General features: G+C 30.7%; 10 protein-coding genes across 10 annotated transcripts; 4 read left to right on the top strand and 6 right to left on the bottom strand.

The window, feature by feature from the left end:
* Positions 1-648: 648 nt before the first annotated feature.
* Positions 649-2,790, top strand: ESBP6 (Esbp6p; the record flags this gene model as incomplete). Its single annotated transcript, XM_046077543.1, has 1 exon — positions 649-2,790. One exon carries the CDS (start codon positions 649-651, stop codon positions 2,788-2,790), a length of 2,142 nt encoding a protein of 713 aa, XP_045935320.1.
* Positions 2,791-2,908: 118 nt separating this feature from the next.
* On the bottom strand, positions 2,909-5,638 carry SPC98 (Spc98p; the record flags this gene model as incomplete). The annotated part of the gene is made up of 1 exon (XM_046077542.1): positions 2,909-5,638. The coding sequence occupies one exon, from the start codon at positions 5,636-5,638 to the stop codon at positions 2,909-2,911; it is 2,730 nt and encodes a 909-aa protein (XP_045935319.1).
* Positions 5,639-6,090: 452 nt separating this feature from the next.
* Positions 6,091-9,879, bottom strand: FAR11 (Far11p; the record flags this gene model as incomplete). The annotated part of the gene is made up of 1 exon (XM_046077541.1): positions 6,091-9,879. The coding sequence occupies one exon, from the start codon at positions 9,877-9,879 to the stop codon at positions 6,091-6,093; it is 3,789 nt and encodes a 1,262-aa protein (XP_045935318.1).
* Positions 9,880-10,675: 796 nt separating this feature from the next.
* On the top strand, positions 10,676-11,311 carry LSM12 (Lsm12p; the record flags this gene model as incomplete). The annotated part of the gene is made up of 1 exon (XM_046077540.1): positions 10,676-11,311. One exon carries the CDS (start codon positions 10,676-10,678, stop codon positions 11,309-11,311), a length of 636 nt encoding a protein of 211 aa, XP_045935317.1.
* A 188-nt stretch (positions 11,312-11,499) lies between these two features.
* On the bottom strand, positions 11,500-13,173 carry TEP1 (putative phosphatidylinositol-3,4,5-trisphosphate 3-phosphatase; the record flags this gene model as incomplete). The annotated part of the gene is made up of 1 exon (XM_046077539.1): positions 11,500-13,173. The coding sequence occupies one exon, from the start codon at positions 13,171-13,173 to the stop codon at positions 11,500-11,502; it is 1,674 nt and encodes a 557-aa protein (XP_045935316.1).
* A 468-nt stretch (positions 13,174-13,641) lies between these two features.
* Positions 13,642-19,203, bottom strand: SCDLUD_002874 (uncharacterized protein; the record flags this gene model as incomplete). Its single annotated transcript, XM_046077538.1, has 1 exon — positions 13,642-19,203. The coding sequence occupies one exon, from the start codon at positions 19,201-19,203 to the stop codon at positions 13,642-13,644; it is 5,562 nt and encodes a 1,853-aa protein (XP_045935315.1).
* Positions 19,204-20,115: 912 nt separating this feature from the next.
* NRK1 (ribosylnicotinamide kinase) lies at positions 20,116-20,838 on the bottom strand (the record flags this gene model as incomplete). Its single annotated transcript, XM_046077537.1, has 1 exon — positions 20,116-20,838. One exon carries the CDS (start codon positions 20,836-20,838, stop codon positions 20,116-20,118), a length of 723 nt encoding a protein of 240 aa, XP_045935314.1.
* A 700-nt stretch (positions 20,839-21,538) lies between these two features.
* Positions 21,539-22,306, top strand: CIA2 (iron-sulfur cluster assembly protein CIA2; the record flags this gene model as incomplete). Its single annotated transcript, XM_046077536.1, has 1 exon — positions 21,539-22,306. The coding sequence occupies one exon, from the start codon at positions 21,539-21,541 to the stop codon at positions 22,304-22,306; it is 768 nt and encodes a 255-aa protein (XP_045935313.1).
* A 326-nt stretch (positions 22,307-22,632) lies between these two features.
* CPT1 (diacylglycerol cholinephosphotransferase) lies at positions 22,633-23,811 on the top strand (the record flags this gene model as incomplete). Its single annotated transcript, XM_046077535.1, has 1 exon — positions 22,633-23,811. The coding sequence occupies one exon, from the start codon at positions 22,633-22,635 to the stop codon at positions 23,809-23,811; it is 1,179 nt and encodes a 392-aa protein (XP_045935312.1).
* A 368-nt stretch (positions 23,812-24,179) lies between these two features.
* TOM22 (Tom22p) lies at positions 24,180-24,665 on the bottom strand (the record flags this gene model as incomplete). Its single annotated transcript, XM_046077534.1, has 1 exon — positions 24,180-24,665. The coding sequence occupies one exon, from the start codon at positions 24,663-24,665 to the stop codon at positions 24,180-24,182; it is 486 nt and encodes a 161-aa protein (XP_045935311.1).
* Positions 24,666-24,710: the final 45 nt, after the last annotated feature.

The following is a 24,710-nucleotide window of genomic DNA, read 5'->3' as shown; positions in this document are numbered from 1 at the left end:
GGGGAAAAAAAAGAAATGTTAGAAAAAGAAATGTTAGAAAAGGACCAAGCATCACTATATACGATAGTAGTTGTGGTTTGAAATATTATTATTATTATTATTATTACCCGGATTTGGGTAATAACATTACAAAAAAGATATTTTCCATATGATTATCATTATTATTATTATTGATAGAAAGAATCAGTAATTAAAAACAAATATAAGATTTGTAATATAAACTTAAGTGACAAATATATACTTTTAATATAGTTAAATGCTTTATTGTAATGAATTTAAAGGCAAGGCTAACATAAAATAATTTGAAAATAATCCCGATCTTTTTTTTTATTTTTCTTACGAGGGGGGTGAGAAACGCGGGGGAGTTCTCGTATAATTTACATCTTTTTATAACCTTAAAAACTGTAACATTAAAAGCAATCTTTATACTATGAGTCACATGTACTACTACTAATAATAATAATAATAATAAAAAGCTCGTGTTAATCTATTGTTTTTTCCTTTTCTTTTTCTTTTCCCCTCAAGTCATTAACAGCGGTTTGTACCAACATGAACAATTAAGGAGAGCAAATCTTAAGTATATTCAGATTTAACAATATCAATCATTCCTACAAAAAATAAAATAAAAATATATAACAATAAACCATAATGAGTCCACCAGCTACTTTCCCTTCTGACGATAATCTTACGTCTTCTTCAGCAAAAGAACAAACTTTTTCAAATTCAAACACAGAGTCACAGAGAATCAATAAGAATACAGCCTCTTTACCAAATACTAAAAATAGCACTTTGCCACCTAATTATGATTACGATGATATATCAAGCTTAGCATCCATATCATCCTCTTCTTTAGCATCTGAATTAAACACTATAAATGCTAAGCATATTACGAACAATCAAAGTAATAATGCTGGAAATAAATCCAATAAATCTATATTGGATCACCAAAATACGGATTCCTGTAGTTTAAACGGAGAAAAATTCACTAAAACAATTACATCAAACACTATACACACATATAAATCAACGCTCTCAAAAATTTTAACAGATGTTAAGGAGGCTGTTCAAGATGATAACATGCAAACTAAGGAGGAAGAATCTTTAAACAACAATGACTTAAATAGATTATTAACTAAGAATTTTGATTTAGGTGATGCGCTACGATTAGAAAGTCACAATACTGATGAAACAATAAATCCTGAGCATTTGGAGAGTGGATTGGAAAAAACTAATACCGGATATGGATCAAATCTGGAAGAAAAAATTGAACCTTTGAAAAAAGTTTTTACCAATAAAAGTACAGGAAAATTAAAACCACCGCCAGAAGGCGGTTATGGTTGGATTTGTTGCATTTGTGTTACCTTGACAATGTTTTGTACTTGGGGTTCTAATTCTGGATTTGGGGTTTTTTTAGCTTATTATTTAAACAACGATGTTTTTAAAGGCGCCTCCAAGTATGATTATGCCTTTATTGCAGGCTTTACTGTTTTTCTAGGGGAGGCAGGTGCACCCTTTGCTGCTATTGTCATGAAATTGGTTGGTTTAAAAATACCGATGATCATTGGCTGTTGCATAATGTTTGCTGGTTTTCTAATGGCAGCATATAGTACCAGATTATGGGAACTATATTTAACCCAAGGTGTGATGATTGGCATTGGTATGTCCTTTGTTTTTGTTCCAGCAACAACAGTCTTGCCCGGTTGGTTTTTAAAGAAGAGATCATTTGCATTGGGCGTTTCTTTGATCGGCACCGGCGCTGGCGGAGTTACCTACTCATTAAGTGTCAACAAATTGATTTCAGATACAGGAAATCAAAAATGGGCATTGATTATGTTGACAATAAGTTCCACCGTTGGTATTCTTATTGCGATTATTTTCATCAAACAACATAATCCAGTCAAGCCAATGGGATTGACTAAAGAAAATATTGTAAAACAATTTAAAATTGGGTTTTCTTTGAAAATTATCAAGTCATATCATGTGAATATCATTGCTATTTGCTTTTCCTTGGCTATTTTTGGTTATAATTTAATGATTTTTACTTTGGCCTCATATGGTATTTCCAAGGGGTTATCCCGTCATCAAGCCTCTATTTTGACTGCAGTAATTAATGCTGCTCAATGTTTTGGGAGACCAGGAATGGGTTTATTAGGTGATAGACTGGGTAGATCAAATGTAACTTCCTTAATGACACTATTGCTATGTATCTTTTTATTTGCATTTTGGATAACAGCGCATACTTTTATTCAGTTAATTTTCTTTTCAATATGTGTCGGATGTTGTGTTGGTGTTGCCAATGTCATGAACGCTGTTCTAATTGCTGATTTGGTACCGCCTTCAGATTTTTCTGCTGCTTGGGGTTGGATGAACCTTTCTTCCTCGCCTCCATTATTGTTTTGTGAAGTTGTAGCACAAGCTTTAACTGTTCCAAAACATAAAGATAATCCATATTTGCACACACAGATTTTTGCAGGCTTTTGTTTTGTTGCTGCCTTATTGATGAGTTTGTTGATTAGAGAATATACTGTCAGAATAAATCTGAAGCAGAGACTGAAAAATACCAATGAGCAATTGGATAAATATGAAACTTCAACTATTCACCATTCTAAGGAACTAGAACCTAGTGATAAAATTGTTACCAATAGTAGAATAGATAATAATTCGCTCCCTAATGAAAACAATCCTCTAAGTTGTGATTTGTTATACAAAAGAAAGAATAAATACGAGTATATGTTAAGGCCTTCAGTAAAATCTTTTATTATGAGAACTTTTTATCCCATTAAAGTTTAATAGAATTTTTTGTTAAGAAAAAAAAGTATGTGAAAAAAAAAAAAAAAAAAATTACATATATATATATATATTACAGTTTTCCAAAAAAATAAATAAATAAACTACATGATCACACTATCTACCTTAGAAAATTACTTAATTCTAAAGCTGTTTGAGGCAAGTTCGTATCCAACCTTAAGTCTCTTAGCAAAACATTTTTTTGCTCCTCAAAAACTTTAAAATCCTTAGCTATTTGTAACAATGAGTTGTTGAATTTAGATAAAATAGAATTCAAACCATCAATCGAGGATAAATTAAACTTTAAATAAATTTCATACATAGTCTCATTTAAGATATTATAAGTTTTGGTAAATTGTAAAATGCTTTTTATCATTGAAGTTAATGAAGTAGAGTAAAATTGCCCAGAAATTTTTCCTACATAATTATTATTAGAGTTGGTTAATAATATATGATCCACTAAACTTTTTATAAAGTTTTCATGTAATTCCTTAAGCTCCTCCATATTCAAACTGTCGCCCAACCCATTTAAAGGCACACCTATCCCAGAAGGCAATAAAATGTTATCTGTGTTGTTTATCTCAGAGAAACTAGTGTCGTTACTATTCATACCCACTCTATTCTTAGTGTTGATAGATAACCTGTACTCATTCATAAATTTAGAATATTCCACTTCAATAAAAAATAAAAATAAATAACTCTGTACTTTTTCGATAAATGTGAAGATAATATGACGACAACAATTTATCTTTGAAAATTTCGACAATATATCTTTAATTAATGGTTTATTATTATTACTTTCCGCCTGGCGTAGCTTAGTAAAATCCCGTACTATAGAATTATTCGTTTCCCACCATTTAAGAGATTCAAACTCAACCCTTTTCAATTTCCACAAAAAATTAAATATCTTTAGATAGTTTTTCTTTTTATCAGCACCAATCACAATCTCTAATGGTTTGAATATTATGAAGTCCAAAGTAAACACATCCCAACCAATTGACCCATGTCCTGATTCTAAGATACGAGCATCAACACAATTTACTATTTCATTATTATCATATTTGTTCAACAAATGACGTAGCGAGCTTGACTGTATGGAAATCCTTAACGAATTAGTTAAAGCAGAGCTTTGTAAAAATTGTGCTTCAGCATTTAAAAAAGACTGCGATTCTCTTAAAACAATGCTGATAAAATTCCCGTTGCCCATAAGTAACAAATCTTTTAGCATTTTAATGACCTCCATAAAATAGTATTTATCTTCTAAGACTTTGTGAATATAATCAATAACACTATAGTATTGTTTCTCGATAATGGATATAAACTCTTCTTGTTTTACAAAAATATTGATTTTGGAAAAATGCTGCTCAAAAGTTCTGGTAAATTCATTAACCCAGGAAAATTCTTCACAGTAATATAATAAGTACAATAAACTTTTTCCAATTTCGTACACTTTGTAACCCAACTTTTCACTTAGACTCTTAGAAAAGGAAAATAAATAAAATGGTATCTTATTTTTGTTCAGTTTGTACCTATCCAAATCAATGAAACCTCCATGACGTGTATTCATAAGTAAGGATGAATTTAAAGTTGTTTTTTCTTCTTTCTTAGCAGAATTGTCGTAATATATAAAAAAATCAAGACTACTGGAAAAGGAAGCATCCAATTCCCCCTTGGTCAACCAATTAATTAAATATGTTTCATAAAGACCTTGCATTGCTGTTGCCAAATCATTAGACCAATATTCTAATTCCTTATCCCCATGGTTCTGTAACTTCTTTAGAAATGACAACAATTCATCACCATGCTTTGTTGGCACTAGATCAATAACATATTTATAAAATCTAAGTTCTAGAATTTTGTCATAAATTAATAAATACACCTCCTTCAACGATCTAGCTAACACAACATCATGGTTTACAAATTCCATATACGTTTGCAAATTTGATTGAAGTTTCGAAAGTAATGATATTTTCAATGGCGTTATATTATATGCAACAGAATTGTGATTGAAATTTTGAATTTTCTGTAAAAAATTGTTCAAATACTGGTAAAGAATAGAAGCTTCAAAAATATTGTGTAATATTGCGCTGTCCCCATTACTAACATTAGTTGGTATTTGTATTTGTATCGTTGTGTCATTTTTGATGGGGAAAAGTGCTGTTGTTATTCCTAATAAAGTGTAAGACATGTGTTTTAGAAGCTCATTTTCAGAAAGTAAATCAGGATAGTATTTATCACTAAACGCCCTCAGAGTTTCCGTATAATCCTCAAGTGCTGAGGGCACTAACCCGTTTGTTTTGCTGATATGTGTGTATCTAGAAGATCGGCTCCTTATTTCGCTTAGTCTATCCTCCAAGTTTTCAAATGACTCAAATGAATCACGGTTACTATAATTTTTATTCGCATGTTTTTCAATGGGAGACGGCGAATCTAAATCTATGGTAGAATTTCTTCTATTGGAATAAGGACTTTCAATAATGTTGTTATTTGGTATTATAAAAGAACCGTTATCGGATCTTATTGGAGAAAGTACTGTATTTAACATTTTTAATTGTTGAATCATTGAATTTTTATCTGTGCACATTGCTAATGTTTTTATTATATTGTAAAGTTTATTCCATTTTTCCAAAGTCTCTAGACTTGAACCTCGGTCATCAATTGGACTAGTTATCCCCTCATATTGGGTAATCAATCTGCGCAAAACAGAATCTTGAAAAAGCCTTTTTTGATCAATAACTATGCTCTCTAATAAATCAAGTATATCTGAATATAGGTGTTTTTTTTGTTGTGAAGAAACATTTTTTGGCGCACATTGAGATATCACATTGAATAGATCATCATGCCAAGTCATACCTAATTGTTAATATTAACGATTTTTAGCTTTTGGTATATTTTTTTTTTTATATTATTGGTTCCCAGTTTGTTATGTTATTATTAATAATCTTTAGAACAAGTATATCTTATAATATTAATTCACTAAAACGAAGGAGCGAGGAGGGAGGAAAAGCTTATGCGATAAGGATAAACAATGACCACAAAATAACAATCTTATTAGCACGCCAAAAAAGAGAAAAAAAAAACACACACACACACGAAAAAATATATTACAATAAAAAAAGCTTTCTGTATAATCCAAACGTCCATAATATGACACGAATCTCATATAATTACAAGAAAATAATAAGCCCTCTGTAATTTTCATACAGAGCACTAAAATAAAATAGACAAATAAAAACTATAACAATTTTACAAATATATATATATGTTTTTCTTTTTTCCTTTTTTCCTTTTTTTCTTTTTTTCCTATGATTGTTCAGTTTCTCTTGTAAAAATCCCATCATTTTTTTTTTCGGCATAACCAAACACTTCCATTTGAGATTTGTAATGTCTAAAATTGTAAAATTGTAACAAGGCACGTAATGCAATCTCTTCACCACATGCATCATTAATTTCACCATTGATATCCTTACCAGTTACCCAATTATCTAACAAATCTAATTTTTGATATAAATAAACACCAGAAATTAGATCCATGTGTTCGCTCTTCCACTTTTTATTTTTGAAAGGGGTCAATTCTTTTATTATCTTTAAAACAGGATCATATAAGGTTAGATTAAAAATTTGATATAGTTTCTTAAAAGCTGTCCCAATAGTTAGGGGTAAATCCTTCAATCTCTGCGTTCTTTTACCTAACAACTGCTGAAGCAAAGACAAGGAATAAAATTCTACATTTAAATATATTATGTTTAAATCATGATCATCTTCAGAGTACGACCCATTTATCCCCTCTCCCTCATCGTCACTATCAAAATCAGTTTTTTTATTATTATCGTTGCTAACTATACTAGCGTCGTTAGTAGTATTAATACCCACATTAAGTTTTGTTCTTTCCTGTGCTTCTAAAATGCCATCACTTTTTTTAAAGTATTTAGAACAATATGTCCAAAAATCATTTATATCATTTTCCACATTAAAAATAGAATTATAACGGTCAATAACAAAATTATTTTCAATTAAAGATGCACATATATCAACATACTTGGAATCATAAATCAAAGTGATAAAATATTCAAATTTGCATATATGACTCAACCTGAACCATTTGCATAATAAATAAACTATGCCCAAAGAAGATGCCAAAACAGTGGTTTTGCTTTTTAAAATAGCTTTTTGGGAACTGTTGGTGCTATCATAATTTTTATTATTTAAATTCGTTTCAATGATTTGAAGGACAACGTAAATCAAAGAGTTAAAGGTTGGTAGTCCACCTTCATACAACCTTTCAATCCTTTTCATAATTTTGGCGTTTTGGTTAGTGTTGATGTCTTGTTCATAGCAAAATTTTTGAGGAACTCTCTTGTCTTGACTTGGATCTAACCAACCACGTTCTTTTTCCATAAATAAAGTTTTTTCATAGGATAGTTGAACACTTTCCAAAGTTTCTTGAACACTATGAGTCATTATATCCATGGCCTCCTGAACATTGTATGGCAATTCATGGAAATTCGTAGGCTCATTGACTGGGAAAACAAAGGGATAGGCCAAATTTACTTGAAAGGTTTTTTTACCATTACTTTTTTTCATGCCTCCGACAAAATTAGTATTGTTAGATACATTATTATTAGACATCATAGACATAGGTTCCAACAAGGGTGATGGATATGGAGTATGTACAATTTTTCCAGATAGCTGCAAATCCTGTTGTGGGGCCGGTAGATTATTATTTAAAATGTTTTTAGACTTGGGTCTTGTAATTTCTAAAAACTGCGCTAAGGAATTTGGATTATCAAAGTTTTCTTCCATATATGAATCTAATTCTGCGACTGGGAATCTGGAAGTAATGTCTTCTTTAAATGATTCAAACTGAACTGGATTAACTTTTAACTTAGATGACTGTTCAAAATTGGTGGAGGGATATTTTGTTTTTCCTGGACCACTTCCTGTCTTTACATCAGCAAGATCATCATATCCTGGAAACGGAATACCATTTTTTTTATAGCAATATTTTTCTGCATTCTTGAAAATAGTTTCATCCCCGAATTGTAAGACAATTAACTTGTATAAAATTTGAATGACATCACGAATTCTCATAGCCAGACGACTGTGCCATCTCCAATGCTCTATATACTGTAATAAAAACACTAACAAATCTAAATCATCTATAATGTCGCACAATTCAGTTATTTCACTCACTCTGTCATCATTAGTAGATGAATAATCCCGACGTTTTGATAGCGCCACAGTTATCATTAAATAGACTACGGTAGAAGACAATTTTAGTAGATTAGTGTAATTGGTTAATTTTTTCTTGGAATCCCTGCACAATATCAGATGTTCTTTAAATATTTTCAAAATTTTCAAGCCTGCCTTTCTATTTAGATTCAAATTGTTTTCAATCAAACTTCTTTCTAATTCATTGACTTTGGAACATTTACCATAAACACCCATGGAGTAATATGCTATCTTGGTCCAATTTACAATGTCGTCAGCAATTAAGGAGTCTAATATTGTATCTATATCTTCAATAGAACAAATTGCCTGTTCAATTAATCTGTAATCACCTAAAGAGTGGAACCAAGATGAAACTTCATGGTTTATAGAATATACGCTCTTATATTCCCAATTCAGTAGAGGCTTTGTTAAAGGTTGATAAATACCATTGTATTGTTTCCCATAAAAATTGTTATGTTCTGCACTTTGCATAATCTCAGATGCCCGTTTATCCAATTGTTTTTGTAAATCACTAGCTACTGGAATGTTATAGTCTTTATCAAGGTAACTAGATGGACACGCTAAATATTCAGAGTCATTTTTGTATATTTGCGTAGAATTAGCGTCGTGATCTTTATTATATGTATTCAAGTGTGCTTTATTATTACTGTTATTATAAGATCCAATATTTTGATCCAGAATTAAAGGAATATCTCTATGCACTGTCAAATTTGTGGTGGAATCATCATAATTATTATTGGGAGAATTGGAAATGGGGCCGTCAATTTCATCGACTTTTGCAAAATCGTTATTTTCATCTTCCTCATCTTCTTCTTCAGTTTGCTCAAAATCTCTGAAATCTGGTAACTCCTCATTTCTGATTTCACTTATTTCATCTTCATTATCAAAATCTAATTCGTTTATTTTTATATGCTCTTCTGGCTCCTTTTCTTGTATAATATTAAATTCGTCATCGTCATCGTCATCATCATCATCATCATCTTCTCCATGTTGTTGTTGTTGTCGGTTGTGTTCTTCTTCTTCTTCTTCTTCTTCTTCTTCTTCTTCTTCTTCGTCCTCCCCAAGGTTAATTTCAAACTTAGGTACTCGCTTAACATTATAAGCATTATATTTTCTAGTATCATCCTTAATTTTATTAGTATTAACGTCTTTCGACTCTTCTTCTATATCCTGTTTATCAATTTTTTTAGTAATAGTTTTGCTTCTGTTTTTTCTGTTCGCTGTTTCGTTTAAAATTGTATTATTTGTCTCTATATTATCTTGTTTTCTTTTCAATAGTGAAGAGGACGAAGATGACAAAGGCTTATTATTCAATGAAGAGGAAGACGAGGAGGATAGCGGTAAGAATGATTCCTCTTTATATTTTGCTAATGAACGTAAAGAGTTTGATGAGGACGGTTGAGATTTGGTTCTTAGTAACTTTGGACTACTAACTCGTTTAGGTATTTGAAATGTTATTCCTGAAGATGCACCATGAATTGCAACAGGATTGATATTAATGTCGTTAACGTTAGAAAACGAACTATGCATTTGGTCATCTTCTTTTCTGGGATTAATGCTTTTTAAAATACTATTATTGTCGGGCATATTATTTGGATCTCTGTCCAACGACTGTTGTAATCTCTTCTCTAATTCTTCAATATATTGTTCTTCGGTAGTAGGAAGCTGATCTGCAATATCATATGTCACATAATCATAATTTACTCCATTGTTTATATCTTCTTCCTTAGGGGAATCTACTGATAAATTTGAAGGGGAAGATGAAGAACGGGATGGCAAGGAAGAAGAAGATGACGATGATGAAGGAGAAGAATGGGTTGACACGGAAGAATGTGAATAGGTTTGGTTTGAATGAAGCATCTGAACAATTATAATGAACGAATTTTGATTAATATGGCTCGGTTTCTTGCTTTTTTATTGAGTTGTCTTTTGTTAGTTGGGATAATGAAAAACCAGTTATAATATCGGTATAATTTTGGAAAAAAAAAAAAAAAAAAAAACCACTTCCCTGCTCTTTCTATTAGAATATACCTTTTTATATTTTTGTGACTTTATCCATCCAAAATGGTTGATAACAGACTTTAAATTTAATAAGCAAAAAGTTTATTTTATAATTGGGGATTATTAAGTGGTAAACAAATGGTAAAATGAAGAATGGGAAATGTACACGTATGCAAGTAAAAATGAAAATGAAAATGGATTTAATTTAATTTAATTTAATTTAATTTGTGTTAATTTCTGTTGTTTATTAATTAAGCAATTTTTTTTTCTTTTTGTTGCCCTTTCAAAAAAACAAAAAAAAAAAAAAAAAGGAAAATATATATATTATATATCCTGTTATTTAAATTCATACCGGACTACATGTCCTTGTTTAGTTCTTCGGACATCAAGAGAAAAAAAAAAATAATAGTAAAATAAAAATCAAAAAAAAAAAAAAAAAAAAAAAAAAAAGGAGATCTACTAAAAAAAAAAAATTATATTCATCTTTTTTTTTTTTTTTTTTTCATAGTTCTTGCGTTGCAGCTTTTTGTTCAAACATATCTGTAAATCCACAATTACTTAATGGTTCCCTTAACTTAAACCTATAACTTAAAAAAAAAAAAATATATGTATATTTAACAAGAAAAACTGCGGGAAAGAAAAAAATAAATAAATAATGAATTTAGATAACATTATTGGTGTTACAGTAAAAGTTACCAATTTACTCGGTAAGGAAACTATTGGGAGAATATATTCTTTTAATTCTGAAAGTGGTAATATAACTATTTTAACAAGTGGTCAAAAGCAAAATTCTAATAACAATAGTGGTAGTAGTAACAGTAACAATAACGGTTTCTCCTTTAAAATTTTTAAAATATCATTTATCAAGTCGATTGAATTTATCAATAATACACAATCGTCAGTTTCTTATTTAAAAAAACATCCATTGAAGCCACATTATGTTGATTTGGAAAGAGTAAAAAATTTGTTAGATGAACAAGTGAAAATTACTGGCCAAAGAGATTTGTTTTTAGGAAAGAATGTTACTAAAGAAGGCCAATTTATCTTTGACAAGTTACATAAAACTATATCTGAAATAAAGTGGGATAATCGCACAAAAGATATTATTCTCCTAGAAGAAGTTAAAATCACGCCACCTTACAAAGTAAAAAATATCCAAGCAATAGCACATCACAACAATGATTCCGTTGAATTTATTTCCAAGATAGTAGTAGACGCATGGGAAAAACTGGACAAGGAACAAATTAATAGTATATATAGCAATAAAGAAAAGAGAAAAAAGGATAAATGAGATATTGCTCTAACCAAAATTTTATATATCTTATTTTCTTTTTTTTTTTTTTTTTTTTTTTTTTTTCACACATTTTTTAAACAAAGAATTTAATAGTATATATTTTAAAACTTTAAACGTATGATATAAAATAAATCAAAAATATATTATTTAATAGTAGATAAAAGCGATACATAAGAAAACATTAATCACACAGCCCAATCTATTTCTATCTTGTCAAATAACTTTAATCCTTTATGTAAATTACCATTTATTCCGCCACTGCCGTCTAAGGTATTCCAATTTATTTGATATTGACCCATGGAAAAACCACGGACTTTATTGGCCTGTTCTTTTTGCAAAGATCCCAACAAATAATATTGTGGCTCGTGTGTTTTAACACTGCATGACAAAGTTTCCCAGTAGAAATTTAACCAAAAATAAGAATAAGAAGAATACTTTGATACGTTATTCAAAATTGTATGTTTGGATTTAGTTTTTAAGGAAAAAGTTATTCTTACATCCGAAATACCAACTTTGAGACATTTATTTTCTTTGAAAATTAATAGTTTATTCCCATTTGTTGCAGTTTCCATAACTATATTTCCATTTAGATTTAATAAGTAGTCACTGAAATTAAACACATACTTGAAAAGGGGCTCAATTTTATTCATATTATGACTATTCACACATTCAAAATTTATTTCAAAAATTAATTCTTCTCTTAATTTTTTATCAAATAAAAGATTGCTAGGCTTTAAAATTCGGATCTGTCTAATTTGAAACTGTAATAATATACTCGATTCTGAATTTAAAATTTTAATTATATCTAGACGATCACTTTCTTTTTTGAAAGACAAGTACTGTTCATGGTAGCTCAAATATCTTAATTGAGACGGTATCGTGATCCCTCTGCTAACTCCCGGTTTAAATCTAGTATTTTTAAAAATCTCTAAGGCATCTTTTAAACACAAATTGTCATATTTCATCATATATGCAGTAGCTATAACACCCGACCTTCCTTTTCCCATTTTACAATGAACAAAACAAATATTTTCACCACAATCATCTAACCATTGTTTCATATTGTCAATAATTTTTTGTAAGTTTAAAAATGTTGGGGGTGCATGGTCCATCCATCCACATCTATTTAGATACTGTGAGATATTGGAGGCTGCATTATTCTTATTATATCTTAGATTCTGTGGTTTTTCATAACTTCTATTGTAGCTCCCAGTGTTACTATAGCTCATAGTTTTTTTTAATTTTTCGGATGCCATTTCGAACCAACCGAGTCTTGGAGAATTTTGATTGGTAGTATCGGTATTAGTGCTATTAGACGTAAGTGGCAGAGTTATAGATTCGTTGTTTTCATAATTTGTTAAGGCGACTTGTTTATTAGCATCTTTAAAACTGTTAATGATTGATAATAACTCATTATCTGTATAATCAGAATCACTTTGTTCAACTTTTAAATTAAAGATTTTCCATCTATTGTGTCCATGGGCTTGGTTTAAAAATTGGATTACATCCTCTAATTTGTTTCTGTATAACAGTTTTGGATACTTGGTAACAGGATAAGAGCCAACAATTAACCTGTCAGAAATGTATGAAATATCAAGTGGGAGTTTTAAATTTTTTATGGATGATATTTTTTTTATTTCTTTACTGCTAGAGTCCTTTGTAAAAAAATTTTCAGTCGATCTAAATTTGGAAATATCAGCATTGTACGGATTATCATTAAGTTCCAGCCTTAATACAATAGTGCTTGTTTGAATATCACTTTGTATTGTATGATCACACTCTGTGTTCATGGTATTTAATGGTGAAGAATAAATGGTTTTGATTAATTTTTCTGAATTTCTTAAAATAGAACTTTCCATGTAATACTTTTCTTCGTATGTGTGATTAATATTTTAATTAATAACCTTTTTATTATTCTTTTTATTTAAAAACTTTTTTTTCCTCTTACGGAAAGTTTAAATGTTAATATATATATATATATAGTGAAGTTAATTAAGTATCTATTATTCATTTATTACTTTCTATTTTCTATTTTCTATTTTTTTTTTTCTTTTGTGGTCCTTTTTTTTCATTTTACTCATTAAAATAATATCGATCGCTGACACCAATATCTTGTCACAAAAAACAATTGAAATAACAGTCCGATATATTTGTTATACACGGCTAAACACTTTTGACTTTCGGACCCATTTTTTTTTTTTTTTTTTTTTTTTAATAATTTATATAACAAGTAGATTGCAATTAGTATAAAGTTGCAGCATAATAATATTTTGGGGTATTAAAACCCAATGTATGGCAAAAATAAAAAAAAATCACCTAGCCAATTCTCAATAACTAATAAAAGCTATAGCCTGTAGCTCCTTATTTATAATTGACACATTGATGCTACTGATTCCCATTTTAGTCACCATGTCCTTGATATAGCTATAGAGTTTTACTTTAGGTGTAAGATCCAAGCCTCTATCTATTTCAATTTGTTTTAAATACTCTTTATTGCATTGAATATTTAACTTCTTCATTATTGCCATTTTAGCAGCTTTTGTACCCGCAAAAGATGCTCTTTGATCTGGTTGTTTCTTGCAATAGTTAATCTCTTCTGTAGTAAATTCAGTCAAAAGTAAATTTAGATCATTAAAAATATCTAAATCCTTATTAACCAATTCAATATAAACTTCAAATGGTTTATGATACTGACCCTTAGTTGCATTAATCAAGTCAGATACCATTTTAGTAGTTTGACTTGCATTTTTACTATCATAATCTTGATCGTTTCCAACAGTTTGTTCTTCAAAAATTAACTCATTATCTTCATTTAATGTCACACGAGCTAACGGATTCAAATACACTTTTTCTTGTAAAGTATCTGGGTATGGAGCTTTCTCTTTGGCAACAAACAAGCTGTTATTGATCATTCCCTTGCTGAAGTACTGCTGAGCTACTCTTTCTCTTTTTTTTAATTTGGTTTTGTAGTCCTCATATAAATGTTCAGTAACTGAAGCATATAAATAATCTGGGTTTATAACAATAGCTTGTGCACCCTTTTGGCCAAATCCAAAGCATGTAATAGAAACCGCCTTCACGCCATCAGTTTTAATGCTATGGGAGGGATAAGCTACATACTTGTATTGTTCCATAGCTGAATCAATATTATCGGCATTACGATTTCCTGGAATAATTCCGCTATTTAAAATTTGAAGAGCACCATTTGTCATCCAAGCACCAGCGGCACCCTTTGGATGACCAGTCAAATATTTTTGAAAAACGCCAATAACAGGGTTGCCCTCACTTCTTCCTAGGTGTTCCATCATTGAATTAACAGTAGCTGATTCGTTAGTATCATTAGCTTTTGTAGATGTACCGTGAAAAGATGCAACATCAATATCATCAACGCTTAAGTCATAAACAGCTAAAGCACCTCTTATTGGGGCAATGCATGGATTATTTTTGTAGAATTCATTACCCCATTGATCTTGAGCACATTTAATTTGGTAATCAACCTGGTTTTCAATTTCAGCAATTCTTTCTACAACATATTGGGTCCTTTGAACTTCTGGAACGAAAAGTACCTCGTCACTCAAAGCCTCGATTTCAGCAATGGCCCACAATTTTGCTTGCTCTTTTATCGACTTCAGTTGACTTTTCCTGTATTTTATATTGGTGATTTTGGGCATAAAAATTGAGTTATGCTCCTTAGAAGTAGTTAAAATACCTTTCCCAGGCGCAGGTACAGACTTACCAATTTTGTCTGAAGCAGTGGCAGTAAAAGCCAAAATACCGTAAATTGGAACGCCCATACTCAGTGCTAGTTCAGCAGTCATAAGCAATTGGATACCAGAACCATCTGACTCAACGAACCCATTACGTGTGGAAGTGGCTGGCCTAGACATTTCAGCTGGACTTCGCCCACATTCAAATTCATCAATAGAATTCGAAGTAGCCTTCATTTTACCGAACTCAAAGGAACTTTCCTCTATAAAGCCCTCGTAGCCACCAACAATACAAATTTTAGCCTTACCTGATAAAATAGTTTCATGTCCAATATCCAAAGATTCTACAGCGGTAGCACATGCGCCAACAGGAGTTTTAATAGGACCCGATGAAGATATTAAAAGCATATTGACCCATGCAGACATTGTATTGATAAAAGATTCCTGCAAAATGTCATTTTGAAAGGATTCGTCTTTAAAACGATCCTTATACATACGATGCAAGGCCCAGTCGCCACCCAGACAAGATCCAGAGCAATTTCCAACCTCAGACACATGCACATATTTATAAACTTCATATGGATCAGTAATACCAGATGAAATAAAAGTTTCTGCAACAGACACCAAAACAAACAAAGTGACTTTATCAACTTGTGAAATTATATCCTCAGAAATACCATACGTTTTTGGATCCCAGCCAGTTGGAACTTGACCACTGACTAAACGATCAAATTTCAAGGCCTTGGGAATATACAAAACGGAGCCCTTCAAAAGCCTAACACTATATTCACCAGTTTCTTGAATTTCAAATATATCCACCTTATCGCCATGTTCTTGCTTAAATTGCAAAGCAGCCTCTTTTGAAGTTTCAAATGGTTCTAGGTTATGTTGGACAACGACTTCTTGGATTAAATGTTTCTTATTTGGATCATATCCATTGCATAATTCTGGTTCAATTAGCCTTATCCCTGTATGGTCTAAAATATGGGCTTCATATTTACTTTTAACATCATTGTCTTTTACTGGTTCGTTGCTTTTAGAATCTACCCAGCCTGTATAGGGAACTCCCTCTATATTACCACTAAAATATTTGATTAATCCCATCATCCAAGCCATCTCAATACAGCCTTCCAAGGAAAACTTTCCATAGGCTTCCATTTCCCACCTAGTCCTAGATGACCCCCATGGACCAACTTCAGCGAATCCAGTAATTACAACTACTTTATTCAAATTTAATAAGCCCTCTAAGTGTGGTGACAACTTTTTGATTTCATTGTAAGATTTCAAAGCTGGGAAACCCAAATTTATGTTAGATTTAGGGGAAACTTCAAAGTTGGGATGGCAAGTGTCAATCTCCTTACCCGTGGTGACCCTTTTTTCAATAAAAGTTTCCTCTGAAATGGCCTTTCTAATACTCGAAATTTCATACAAATCAGAATGAAGTTGAGTAGTTACCTCCTTTAAATTATTGATGTTTTGCAAACCGGAGGTTAAATCAGCCACAATAGGATAATTTTGACACGCCAACGCAATATCTGGCGCTAATAATCCCAGTAAGTTAAATGCCATTTCTACCTGGGAATAAGTAGCTATACCTCTATTTTCAAGACCCTCTGCAATAATATTATTTGGAGATGTAGAATCAGCATCCCGTGTCCAACCAATAATAGCGCCACAGATGCTCAGTTCAGATGACCAATTTTCAGTATGCCATTTGGAGAAAAGAGCCTCTAATGCCAGTTTTGATTCAGAACATAAACCATTGCCACCAAGCGTATCACAATTAGATGATAGGGGCAAAATAACTTGAGCAGGTCTAGTATCAACATTTCTTGATCTTTTTTCTCTTTTAATGCAGCCCAGCATTCTTAAAATATTTGTCATCATTATTCTGTGAGCAAATTCAGATTTTGAATTAATATTCTCTAGTTCAACATTAGTTTCTGAAATAGCTGCAAATGGAATAATGACATCTAAATCCCAGCCCAATCCACCCTTCTTCACATCATCATAGATATATTTAATTAAATTTTCACAATCCTGCTTGGAACCCTGATTGAACGGAACTAAAACCAGGGCTGATCCTTTTGATCCCCATTTTGTATATAAAGATTGGAAGTACTTAGTTTTTTTCCTGTCAAAGGAATAGGTGGTGGCAATCACTTTAGCGCCTCCTTGTAACAAACCTTGCAAAATATATGTTCCGATAGAATCAACGCTGGCCCCAGTGATTAAAACATATTTATTATCAAAAGTTACACCTTCTGCAAGGGCTTTTTGTAGAGCATCGAAATACAAAATGGTCAAGTCGTTATCATTTAACCATTCACCAGACTTGTCCTTTCTTTTTAAGCTAAAAAAGGAATTTTGTTTTAATGGAATAGATGAGGACAATGCTGAATCAACGAGTGTTTCAATTGGTGACTCGCATACGCTATTGATAAAATCTACACACAAAAAATCATTATCAAAGTCAAAAATGGGTTCTGGGTCTTTATTTTCTTCAAGAAACATTTGTCTACTAGCCTCCATTTCAATGATTCTATGGATTCTATTCATTTTCCCCGGTGATTCAATAACTTCAGAATCAGCTTTAAAAGTAGCAATTGTGGTTTCCAAATCTTGGGGAAATAGTTCAATTACATTTCTTCGAATTTCTTTGTAAATAATATTCCCATTGGCATCAACAAAGGTATTTGGATCAGTAAACAATGTGACACTTTTAAAAACAGGGCTCAAGTTACAATGAATTCTGCACTTTTCAAGTAATTTGGAAATAAAACTTTTTGCATAGCCGTAGTTTTTACCCCTTTTGTCATCAATGTTGTAATAAAGGTACTCCATAATTTTTAATGTAAAGGCATTAGACTTATTTATAAAGTTTATGGTATCATTTACCAATTCCTCGTTAAAAGCTCCCAGTCCATGGTGAATAACCTTGAAATATAAGGCTAATAGGTCCTGTTTGGCCCAATTCCAAGAGGAATCAAATTTTCTGGCCTTTTTTCTTGAAAAGTACGGTGATACACCCTTGAGGAAATACTCGCCAAACTCTTCAGTTAAACAATCCAAATGTGCCTGCACCTGTTCGAAGGATTCCTTATTTTTCAACAGTTCCTTATCAGCAATTTTCAAATCAAGTTTTAAATAATTTGCCAAAAGGGCTAATTGTCTTTGTGTTAATTGCTTTTGGTCCATAAATAAATTTTCTAGTGTAGCTACATCTATAGTGCATGAACTGCTTCCACCAGAAGGCTCAGCGGCAATGATTATGTTATCTAATTTAATCCCTGAAGCTGAAGCATAATGTTTAACCATATCATCCCAAAACAGTTTGGCATCCTTCTCTACACTCAATCGAATTTTAGGTTCATTAGTCAAGGCTGTCAATAAAACAGAATCTTGTCTTCCCGTAGAGAACCCCCATCTTGTAGATAAATATTTTCTAATTACAGTTATACTAAATCCACCAGACATTTTAGAGGAAACCAATCTAGAAATTAAAGATGAAGTTTTGACTCCTAATTTATTGCTGGGTGCATTGTTTTCTTTGATGTATTCTGCCACCTCGTTTAAAGGAATATCTTCTAATCTTTCAGGGATATTTCCAAACTCACAAGATAAATCACCTAAAATTTCATTCTGAATGGTGGATTTGCCTCCAACTAGATCTTTAATACAACATAGCATAGAAATTTGATTCAATGGTTTCTTCAACTTCTGAGCAACTAATGTATGTACAATGAATTTGGGTTCAACTGGAACATCAAATATTGGTTGAGCAACAGATTTATTCGTACCAGCGGAAGGAGCAGGACTGGCAGGAGCAGTAGGTTTCACTAAAGCAGTTGCGTGATCACCGTGCTCCCTTAACATTTCTTCACTTTTTAACAATGGCTCATCATTATAATAAATAGCGTCATAATCGACAGAATGGCACAATACTTCTCTCTTTAGAACGGAAGCGGCATCAAAGGACTCATATTTATTTGCAATAGTTCTTTTGGTCATATTGGTTAAAATCGAAGAAGGACCGATCTCGATAATCCTTTCGCTCCCAAGGTTTTGCAAAAAGACATCTTGAGTTTCTATCCATCTAACAGGAGAAGCAAGTTGAAAAGATAATAATTCGATTAATAAAACGTGGGCCAATTCTTGCTCAAACTCGGGTCTTATAGGCATTATTTAGTATTTTTTTTTTTTATCTCTTGAAGGTGAATGTCGACAATAAGTTTATGTGACTTTGGTTTTTGTTTCATCGTAACTACTATTATACTATAAAATCAAAATCAAGAGAAAAAAAAAAAAAAAAAAACACAATCCAAGTGTGTTATTTATATAGCCTGTATTACTGATAATTTATTGAACAAAAATTATAAAAACCAAAAAAAAAAAAAAGAAAAAAGGTAATACATGTTTGTACTTGTAGCAAGATAACAGGATGTGAAATATACGACCTTTCTTTGTTATTTTTTAGGTGAAGAAGAATATTTTTTTTCTTTTTTTAGAAAAAGAGAAAATGGTAATTTGTTGAAAGTTGGTGTTATTAGTGTTGACAGAATGGAAACAAACATCTGTTCTAATCGTTAATTAAAGTATTTACAAAATTAAACTTAGCTACGAATCTGGTTTGACATATATTATTATGGAGTTTTTTTTTTTTTTTTAATAAGCCTCAATATTACTTGGCGCCACTCTCGTTAAGTTAAATAATTGGAGTGTATCCAATTTTAATATTTAAAATTTTAATTTACCTTGGAAAGGGGGGGTGAGATGGAAAGATTTTTTTCAACAAAAGTTTACTAAAGTTAAAGGTTCATTGGCTATATACTTTGATCGGTGGTACTCCTCTTTTAATTTAAAAAAAAAATAAAACAAAATTAGCCCATCTTATTTTTTTTTTTTTTGTCGTTAAAAGAGCATTTACTATCGTTTAAAAGTCCGAAATGTTTAAGCCTTATAGAACTTACATGTTAAAGGGAAAAAAAAAGAAAAAAAAATGCTAGTATTTTTTTTTTTTTTTTTTTTTTTTTTTTTTTTTTATGTACGATAGAAATAAAGTACAGAACAATAAATTTATATATTCTCGTTAAATCAACAATTTTCTTTAATTTTTTGAAAGATCCATTCTAAACCTTCTTCAATATTGACATTATCATCATTATCAAAGCAACTAATATTATAAATAGGCCTAATTTTTCCGTTCTCGACGTCATCGTCAATGAATAACTTCTTGTGTGTGTCGTAATAAGATTTATAAACAAATTCATCAAAATAGTATGGAGGATCTACCCAAAAAGAGTCTAAAGTTTGGTATCCAGGTCTAGCGCCTCTTCTTTTCTTCAATGTACTATATTTAGCCCTGAATAATAATTTAATATCGAATTTAGATCGTAATAAATCATCGTGGAAAAGCATGAACCCATCAACCAGGACTATTTTTAAATTCGAATGTTTAATGAGTAAATCTGCATATTTTTTTTTCAATTGAGTTAAAAAATTTGAATCCAAGTTAAATTTTTGCAAATCGTCAACGTTGTTATTATGTATTAACTTATTTGATATTTCACATCCACCTGTTTTTTTTATGTGATCTAACTCTTTTATAAATAGGGGTATATCTAATGCATCTGGGGAGTCCCAATTGGCTATATTATATTTCGGGTCAATGGGAATTTGATCGTCATGTTTGAAAAAATCATCTTCGTGTATTAATATCGATTGGGGAATTACTTCAGACGTTATTTTGCTTAAAGTTGTCTTCCCGCTCGAACTACACCCACTCATACCGACTATTAGAACTTTTTTCTCGGACATATTCTTATTTTTTGAGATTTTGCGTATTAATCTTATAACCTACTTCTTTTATATACACATATATGTGTATTATTTTGATGGTTATCTTGGGTTAAATCTGGAATGGAGTCAAACAGGTTAAACTTGAACCTATTAAACACAATAAATACTTAAAGTTGGGGAGGGTAAATAAATAGAAAAAAAAAATAAAAGTAATAACAAACTGGATAAATATATGGTTAGAGTTGTTCTTTATTTTGGATAATAAACGTACTAAAATAAGATACGAATCTTCTTGATATATTTTTTTATGTAGAAACACTGGGCGATCGTTCTTATAATTATTATTATTATTATTATTTTTTTTTTTTTTTTTTTTATTTTTTATTTTTTATTATTGTCTTTATTTTTATGAACGTAATACAAATTCTCATTAAGGACGAAAATGTTTTTAGAAATCGGTTTTTACCGGATTTCCTTTATATCGGAAAAAATAAAAAAAAAAGGAAAGTTTCTTTTCGTTTTGTAACTGAAATAAAAATAAACATTTTCAAGTTATATTTTAGCTATTGGTACTGGAACTCAACAAAAATAAAGCAAAACTTCATTTTAAGAACATACTTTGGAAAAATTATAGAAAAAAAAAAAAAATAAAAGTAAAAATAAAAATAAAAATAAAAAAGATCACAGAAATTTTTTTCAAAAGAAGTAAATAAAAAAGATGTCAGAATTTATCAACGAGAACCCTGATATATTAGATGAAAGTCAATTACCTAAAAGAAAAACAGATGATTATGATGAAACTGAAGAAGAGCAGGATTTATTTGGAACTATAGAAACAACAAAGAATCCAAATATCGTATACAGCAATTCAAATGGCAATGTAAAAAGGGCATTTTATGATAACAACTTTTTTTTTTCAAAAAATAGGAAATCTCTTTTAAAACTAGTTAATAAAGAATCATCAGTCTATCAAAATTTAAAAATTAATAATTCTCTTTTATTATTACAAAAAAGTATTAATAAAAAAAAACAGCATGACGATCATACTGTGCCTAAGGTCATTATTAACAACACAAATAAAGTTAAAGAGGAGTTAGTAGACTCTCAAGAAATCTACGATTTAATATCCCACATTTCAGATCCAGAGCATCCTTTATCTTTGGGCCAATTATCAGTTATCCAACTATCAGATATAGAAGTTATTAATAAAAGTAGTCCTAAAACATGTATGGGTGAGGTCATTGTCAGAATAACACCAACAATTACTCATTGTTCTTTGGCCACATTAATTGGATTAGGTGTAAGGGTTAGATTGGATAGAAGTTTAAGTCCAAGGTTTAGAATAACCATTTTGTTAAAAAAGGGAACACATCAAAGTGAAAACCAAGTGAACAAACAATTAAATGATAAAGAACGTGTCGCTGCAGCTTGTGAAAACGATCAGTTGCTGGGTGTTGTATCTAAAATGTTAAGTAGCTGCAAGTAGGCTTTAAATTAAAGTTACTTCCTTTATAAATATATATATATACTCTCTAACGATTCATCCATATAAGGCCTTTCTGAATATTGCCCTAGAACTATTCGGGACTTCGGACTTTTATCTTATTTTATTTGAATAAAATAATATTAAAATAATATTAAAACCGATGTGATATATATATTACTGTCCCCCCGTTATTCTTTATTTTTGTTTTATTTTGTGATAAAAACAATTTTTTTTTTTTTTTTTTTTTTTTTTTTTTTCCAATAAATTATAAAACTTTAAAAATAAAAGAAAAACTCCCATAAAAAACAAAATAGGAAAGGCAGAAAATGGGTTACTTTGTTCCACACTCCAAATTAGCCAATTTAAAAAAATATAAATATCAGGGCGAAGACCGTTCATTGATTTCTCAATATGTTTTAAAACCATTTTGGCATCAATTTGTCAAAATATTCCCATTATGGATGGCTCCAAATGTAGTTACATTGTCTGGATTTGGTTTTATTATTGTGAATTTATTAACTTGTTTATATTATGATACTACATTGACCCAAGAAACCCCACGTTGGACATATTTCTCTTATGCTTTTGGACTATTCATGTACCAAACATTTGATGCCTGTGATGGTACACATGCTCGTAGAACGGGTCAAAGTGGTCCGTTAGGTGAATTATTTGATCATTGTATTGATTCTTTAAATACAACATTATCAACAATAGTTTTTGCATCTACCTTTCAATTAGGTTTTGGTTATATGCTTTTACTGTGTTCATTTGCCACATTATGTAATTTTTACCTAAGTACTTGGGAAGAGTATCATACCCATAAGCTATTTTTAAGTGAATTTAGCGGCCCAGTGGAGGGGATCTTGATGATTTGTGGGGCCTTTATCATAACTGGTATTTACGGTCCTCAAGTTGTCTGGCATACCAAACTTTTTGAAATTAAAGGTTTTGCTGTCGAAACTGTTCATTTGTGTTTTTTCTTTTTGGGTTTTGCCTTGTTATTTAACGTTATTTATGCCAAGAAAAATGTTTCTGACTATTATCTTCAGCAGTCAAATAATGAGGATGAGCCAACGGCATCTAAGGCGGCAGAATTCCAAGTTGCTTATGCCAATTGTGGATTATTACCCTATTTTTTATTTTTTGCTAGTATAACTACTATCGTTGTCATAGAACCTTCTTTTATGTCATTGCCATTTTTATTGACAATTGGTTTGGCTTTTGCCTTTTCTGTTGGTAGAATTATTGTTGCACATTTAACATTGCAAAAGTTTCCGATGGTTAACGCACCAATGTTTATTCCAATTTTAGAATTTGTCTTGGAAATTTTTCTAGTTGAAATGTTGGGCTACGATAAAACTATTACCATTAACAATTTGTTGTGGTTAGGTTTTGGCTTATCTCTAGGTATTCATGGTATGTTTTTAAATGATATCATTTATGAATTTACCACCTATCTAGATATTTATGCTTTATCTATTAAACATCCAAAGATTGCTTAATTTTTTTTTTTTTTGTATGGATGCAAGTTTGCTATTTTATGTGTGATTATTTAAAAATATATTATTCAGACGTGACAAACCTTTTTTTTTTTAAAAAGAAAAAAAAAAAACATACATTATATGTACAAGTTATATAAATACACTTATATATTTATATAGATTAGTATAAAAATATATAAATAATTTTGTTTATTTTTTTAATTTTTCAAATGTTAGAAAGAAAAAAAGAAAAAAGAAAAAAGAAAAAAAGAAAAAAAAAAAATTAACTGAAATTTATTTTATTTTTACATCATAATTCAACCTTTTTTTTTCTTTTTTTTTTTTTTGTTTATCCTATTCTTGTAATATTTTTTCTTTTATCTTCTAACTTATTGGGCGGCTGGAGATGGGACTGGTTGTTGTGGAGCACTGCCTAATAAATCATTGGCATTGCTTTGTAAATCAAAGGTTTTTTCCATTTCAATCAATTGTTGTTCGGCCAAAATAGTCAAAGATAATGGAACTCCTAATAATAGAGCACTGGTGGCAATAGTCCAGGTTAAAGAACCACCTTTGGAAAAGATAGATTTGGCTATATTAACAGTGGTAGAGAATGCATTACAAACTGCGTTTCTTTGTTTTGGTGGAACTATATCCTTCAAAGCAACTATTCTCTCAAACAAAGTTTCATTTTCGTCAAAATCATCATAATCAGAATCTTCGTCATCGGATGCATAAGCTTCTCCCTCATCGTCATCATCTTCTTCTTCTTCTTCAGCTTTTGCAACAGTTTCAGCAACAGCTTCAGCCAAGACGTCGGCAACAACATCGTCTTGAGTGTTTTGATCTTCGATAATTTCAGTAATTTCAACCATTATTGATTTGTGTGAATAGATTTAGATGTATATAGTGTACTTCTT

The sequence above is a fragment of the Saccharomycodes ludwigii genome, chromosome III, assembly GCF_020623625.1.
Source record: "Saccharomycodes ludwigii strain NBRC 1722 chromosome III, whole genome shotgun sequence".
In the NCBI taxonomy this organism is placed as follows: Eukaryota; Fungi; Ascomycota; class Saccharomycetes; order Saccharomycodales; family Saccharomycodaceae; genus Saccharomycodes; species Saccharomycodes ludwigii.
Note: the sequence above shows the minus strand (reverse complement) of the source record. Positions and strands in the feature narration are given on the sequence as shown.